We start from the raw sequence: 5,627 nt of genomic DNA, 5'->3' as shown, positions 1-5,627 counted from the left end.
CTCCTAAGATCCCAAGTACACATACTTCGGCTCTGACTGTTCATTACCACCAATAATTTGAGGGTCATGTCTCCCCCTGGAAGTGGATGTCAGGGGCTCCCCTGCTACAGGGTGTGTGTGTGTGTGTGTGTGTGTGTGTGTGTGTGTGTGTTCAGTCCAGAACGCACAGAAATCTACCCACTTGGCCTCTACAATCAAATGCATCCCCTGCCACTCCCAGGCCCAGGCAACTGTGTTCTCCCAGGAACATCTTTGCCCACAACTTCCTTTGCACTCATGGCTCCTTTGGCCAACCGTAGTAGCCTCAGCCCCTTGGTCTACAGGGCAGATGGTGGGCTCAGTGGTCAGGTGCACTTGGCAAAAACTTGTCTTCCCAAGTTGGGTTCAGCCTAAGTTCTCAGGCAGGAACCGGTGACGATCTGTAGACATCTGTCAGACGCACATTGGGCCAGAATGGAGGCCTCTAGACTTCCAAGGACAGACCTTGCCAGTCGTGGTGGTGCACGCCTTTAATCCTAGCACTGAGGAGGCAGAGGCGGGTCATTCTCTGTGCTGCTGAGACCTGGTCTCTATACCAAATTTCAAGCCAGCACCCTCCCCCAAAGAAAAGGAGAAACGGGCGTTCCTGTGAACTCCCATTGTACAGTGGGAAGGGTTTAGCCCTGGAAACCTTTCACTAGGTCAAAATCTTCACGAGTTAGCCCACCACATTCACACACACTCGTTTGTTCGTTGTGTATATGCCCGTACATGGATTGTTTTCATTTTATTTATTTATTTATTTTTGTTTTCATTTTAAATTTTTAGTCGTTTAACTATGTTTATCTGTGTGTCTGCATGTGGGTGCAGACCTGTAAGTGTGGTCCTCGAGGGCCCGAGGCATCAGATCCTCTGGAGCTGGAGTTACAAGAGGCTGGGAGCCTTTTCTCATGCAAATTGCAGATGCACTAAGAAAACCTTGTATAAAAAGGGAAACTGAGGCACATGAACCTAGCTGTTCATCACTGGGCTTCCCCTTTATTTCCTTTTCTTTTCGGTTTTTCGAGACAAGGTTTTCCTGTGTAGACCTGGCTGGCCTTGAACTCACAGATCTGTTTGCCGAGGCCGGGGATTAAAGACGTGGACTACGGCCCGGATTTCTTTTGCAGACGCCTAAGTATCGCGAGATCTTCCCGAGCGCGATCTCGCGCAGACACCGCCGCGGCAGAGGCTGGGGCTGCCCACCGCGCAGCCTGTCGTGGAAAGTAGTTTTGTTCCGGCGTTCACCTTAGACAGCACCAACCTGGGCGGGGCCTTCCCGGCCCTTGGCGCAGGCGCAGAGCAGGGGGGCGGGCACTTTGTGCGCCCGGCGCAAGCTGGGTGCAGGCAGGTCGACGGGCGCGCGTGCGTAGTTGTTTGGGAAGCGGGGCAACATGGACGACGAGGAGGAGACCTACCGACTGTGGAAGATCCGCAAGACGATCATGCAGGTGCGTTGCGTCGGGAGACTTAAACGAGCGAGCGCTGAGTTGCGGACTCACTGCGGCTGTCCGCCCCGGCCGGCCTCAGCCTTCCAGGAGCTGGGATGCGTCCCCGTTTAAAGTGTGGAGCCCACCCACGCTGTCCTCAACTGTTAGGAATCCTCCTGCTTCAACCTCCTGACCCTGCCTCAGAGGAAAAGGCCTCGGTGGGCTCCGCTTCGGGAACGGGAGACGGGGCTGCTGCGTGGTCACATCTGGTGTTCTGCGTGTAGCCGCCCACACGGGAGCTCACAGCCATCCGTGACCCCAGTTCCAGGGGATCTGACGCCCTTTTCTGATCTCTGGGGACATCAGACACACATAGGGTGATACAACAGCATTTAAAAAAGCAGGGACCGGGCGGTGGTGGCGCACGCCTTTAATCCCAGCACTCGGGAGGCAGAGGCAGGGGGATTTCTGAGTTCAAGGCCAGCCTGGTCTACAGAGTGAGTTCCAGGACAGCCAGGGCTACACAGAGGAACCCTGTCTCGAAAAACAAAACAAAACAAAAAGGCAGAACAACCCGGCATGGTGGCGCACGCCTTTGATCTCAGCACTCTGGAGGCAGAAGCCAGCCTGGTCTACAGAGTGATTTCCAGGATAGACAGTCAAGCAGAGAAACCCTGTCTTGAAAAAGAAAAAAGGAATTAAAAAAAATTCTTGATTGTTTTGAGTTGAACAAATAAGACACCATTAGATGAAGAGGTAAACATAGTTTTGACTTAATGCTGTGTTGGTGGAGCCCAGGACCACCTCATGCCTGTTCCTCAGCCCCGATCCTGGATGGCACTCTAGTCTCCTTCATCAGGAGGACTCAAGACTGGGGACAGAAAGGTGCCTGTGTTCAAAAGGTTGCCTACAGTTGCCAGGAAATTAACCCCAGCCTGCTCCAGTGAGGTTGGGGAGGGGAGGCTTGGCCGGGGCCCCTGTGGTCTGAGCCTCTACAGAGTTTGCGTACTGCTAGGTCAGTTCAGTGTTAGTCCCTAGGAGCCCTGGCCATTCAGGGTCAGGTCTGTGTGCTAAGTGCTCAGGCTAAGTGACTCTTTGTCTCTGCAGCTGTGTCATGACCGTGGCTACCTGGTGACCCAGGATGAGCTGGACCAGACACTTGAGGAGTTCAAGGCGCAGTTTGGGGACAAGCCCAGCGAAGGACGGCCGAGGCGCACAGACCTCACGGTGCTGGTGGCCCACAACGATGACCCCACAGACCAGATGTTTGTGTTCTTCCCAGGTGAGGATCCTTGGGCTGGCAGGAGTTGTATCCTCCAGGCCCTGGCTCAGGTGCCAGCCAGCTAGCGACATGCATGACCCACCCTGGCCTAACGCTGCCTATAGGACTGCGGCAGCTGTCTGCTTTTGTCTCTATCTCCCCTGGGAAGCAGCCTCCCTTTTGCTGGTGTCATTTTCTCCCGGTGAGCTCCAGGACCAGCTCTCAGCCCCCTACCCCATGGCTCCTGAGTGCTGTATTCTGTAGCTTCTGCCTGGGAGTCCCAGGATCAGCTCCCCGCCACCCCCACCCCTGCTCCTGTGTGCTGTATTCTGCAGCTTCTGCCTACAGCGCAGGTGTCTTGTGGGAGTGAATGTTATTGCAGACCCCAGGGCCTCCCTGTGCAGCTGCGTTCAGTCTCCCCAGGCAGCTTGTCTCTTTTAATACCTAATGCTTTGTGGCCCCGGGGCCTGGGTTTTTAGTGTGAGAATTGGGGGTGCAGGGATGGATGTGGTAGCATAGGCTTGTAAACCCAGTGTTTGAGAGGCAGAGGCAGGCAGTCGAGGCCAGCCTGGTCTACACAGTGACTTCCGGGGCAGCCAGAGCTATGGAGGGCATATCAACCTTCCTGATACTGGGACCCTTTGGTACACTTCACGTTGTGACCTCCAACCATAAAATGTTCATTGCACTTCATACCTAATTTTGTTACTATTATGAGTCATAGTGTAAATATACCTTTGTTTTCCAAGGTCTCAGGGCTCCAGGGCGCCCAGGTTAAGATTCGCTGATGTTGAGACACCATAAGGTCTCAAAAAAAAAAAAAAAAATGTTGTGTAGAGTTTGACATCCAACAATTTACAAACTAGGTGAGCTGGGCCTGCCCCTGCGCTCTGTCTGAAGAGACAAGGCTAGCCCTATGTAGACACTGGGTCCATCTCTTGGTCAGTCAGTTTCTCCTTGAGGCTGTCTAAGCTGACAGTACCATATCCCCCAGACCCCAGAGCTGCTGAGAACCCCACCCCTGTTCTAGAGGGGCCAGCAGTTCCTGCATACTCTGCAGCTTTCTTCTGCAGTGATAGCTGAGCCCCCTGGCAGCCCCATCATGGGTGCCTTGATGTTCTAGTCTCCCTTGCAAGTAGAGAAACTAAGACCACAGGCTCCAGTAGTGGGTATGAGGGTGGTGCTTGTATGTCCGCAGAGGAGCCCAAGGTGGGCATCAAGACCATCAAGGTATACTGCCAGCGCATGCAGGAGGAGAACATCACACGGGCGCTGATCGTGGTGCAGCAGGGCATGACGCCCTCCGCCAAGCAGTCCCTGGTGGACATGGCCCCGAAGTATGTGCTGGAACAGTTTCTACAGCAGGAGCTGCTCATCAATATCACAGAGCACGAGGTGTGTGTGGTGTGCCTGGGTGGCGTGGTGGGGTGGGTCGCAGTGCTGCCTACATCCAGGACACAGGCTGGGGCGGGACGCTTCCTCAGTTTTGGTGCAGTGGCCCTGAGCATCCAACTTGTTGATATTAGTAGCCTGGTTGTGTCCTCTGTCCCAGCCCTGTGTCAGTACCCATTAGCCTGTTGGTCTATTGAAGTTCCTGATGGCCGCATGGCTGTGGGTGGGTCTCTGTCTCCACAGCTAGTCCCTGAGCATGTGGTCATGACGAAGGAGGAGGTGACTGAACTGCTGGCTCGATAGTATCCTTTACTCTGTCCCCACACCCCCCTAACCCCAGCGCTGCCCTCCAGCTGCTTCCTTGACTGTTCTAGCAAGCTTCGTGAGAGCCAGCTGCCCAGAATCCAGGCCGGCGACCCGGTGGCACGGTACTTTGGGATCAAGCGAGGACAGGTGAGAAGCCACAGCTAGGGCCCTTTCCTTTCCTAGGCCCTTTGGGAATTGTTGGTTCCCCCTGGTTCTTCCATCTCTTCCCTCTCTCTGAGACCAGGACCACCATGGCCATAGGCCAGTGGTCCTGAGGCCCCGCCAAGCCCCCACTCTGCCTGCTCCCATAGGTTGTGAAGATCATCCGCCCCAGTGAGACGGCCGGCCGCTACATCACATACCGCCTGGTGCAGTAGCCGCAGGTGAGCCCCAGCACTGCCCAGATGACCCTGCTGTCCTTGACCTGGTAGAGGGCCAGAGCTGCACCCACAAAAATAAAATGTACCGGGAGGGTAGGCTTGAATCCTAATGCCTGCGGGCAAAGGCAGGCAGATGTCTGTGAGTTCCAGACCAGCCAGGGCTACCTAGTAAGCCTCAGAATGCAAGGAAACCAGCAGAAACCAAAACAACCCGCACCGTTGCCAGGGAGATGGATTGCTCAGAGACTGAAGCGAGAGGACTCTTCCGCGGTGTGAGTGTCTCCTGGAAAACAGTGAAGAGGATCCCGCAGCAGCACCACTTGCAGAGAAGCTCAGGGAGCCCCACTGCTCTGCACCGCGCCCTGACAGCTGGGCCACAGCGTGGGTCATAGCTGGATTGTTGCCTCTGGACTGACGGGTTCCTCCTTGGCCATGGTCGCAGGATGAGCAACCTCAGAGCTGCAGCCACACTCCTATTCCTTACTCTGGGTCACTGTCCTGTTCAGAGTTCTCCATTCTCGAAGGGCTCTCCTGAGAATTAAAGGATACTTTGATAAGTTACTGTGGTGTGGTCCTAGAGAGCCTTGGTTTGGGGTGGATTCTGTTCCCCCTGGATCCCCCAGTTGCTCCTGCCTGAGTGGCCAGGGCCTTGCCACTCTTACTCTGTGGAGTGATTCTGGAAGACACACTTGAGTTACCACGCAGCAGCCTCCCTGTTGTGGAACTGTGGAGGGACTTGTAGCACACAATTGCCAGACTCCTGGGCCACACCCAGCCCTTCCTATCCACTTTGAGATTTGAGACAGGGCAGTACAGGGGGCTTCCTGAGTAGCCGGGGTG

General features: G+C 55.0%; 1 protein-coding gene across 1 annotated transcript; it reads left to right on the top strand.

Annotated features, from left to right (window-relative positions):
* Positions 1-1,361: 1,361 nt before the first annotated feature.
* Positions 1,362-5,340, top strand: Polr2e (RNA polymerase II subunit E). Its single transcript, XM_021205321.2, has 7 exons — positions 1,362-1,469; positions 2,556-2,730; positions 3,908-4,104; positions 4,345-4,403; positions 4,476-4,554; positions 4,719-4,790; positions 5,014-5,340. The coding sequence occupies exons 1-6, from the start codon at positions 1,413-1,415 to the stop codon at positions 4,782-4,784; spliced, it is 633 nt and encodes a 210-aa protein (XP_021060980.1). The 5' UTR covers positions 1,362-1,412; the 3' UTR covers positions 4,785-4,790; positions 5,014-5,340.
* Positions 5,341-5,627: the final 287 nt, after the last annotated feature.

This window comes from Mus pahari, chromosome 9 (assembly GCF_900095145.1).
Source record: "Mus pahari chromosome 9, PAHARI_EIJ_v1.1, whole genome shotgun sequence".
Lineage (NCBI taxonomy): Eukaryota > Metazoa > Chordata > Mammalia > Rodentia > Muridae > Mus > Mus pahari.
This window is presented reverse-complemented; position numbering and strand designations above follow the sequence as displayed.

Excerpts from the sequence above, each read along its gene's own strand:
- Polr2e (XM_021205321.2), top strand. The coding sequence starts at position 1,413 with ATGGACGACGAGGAGGAGACCTACCGACTGTGGAAGATCCGCAAGACG. Across the intron at positions 2,731-3,907 it reads GATGTTTGTGTTCTTCCCAG|AGGAGCCCAAGGTGGGCATC; the intron begins GTGAGGATCCTT and ends GTATGTCCGCAG. Across the intron at positions 4,555-4,718 it reads TTGGGATCAAGCGAGGACAG|GTTGTGAAGATCATCCGCCC; the intron begins GTGAGAAGCCAC and ends CTGCTCCCATAG.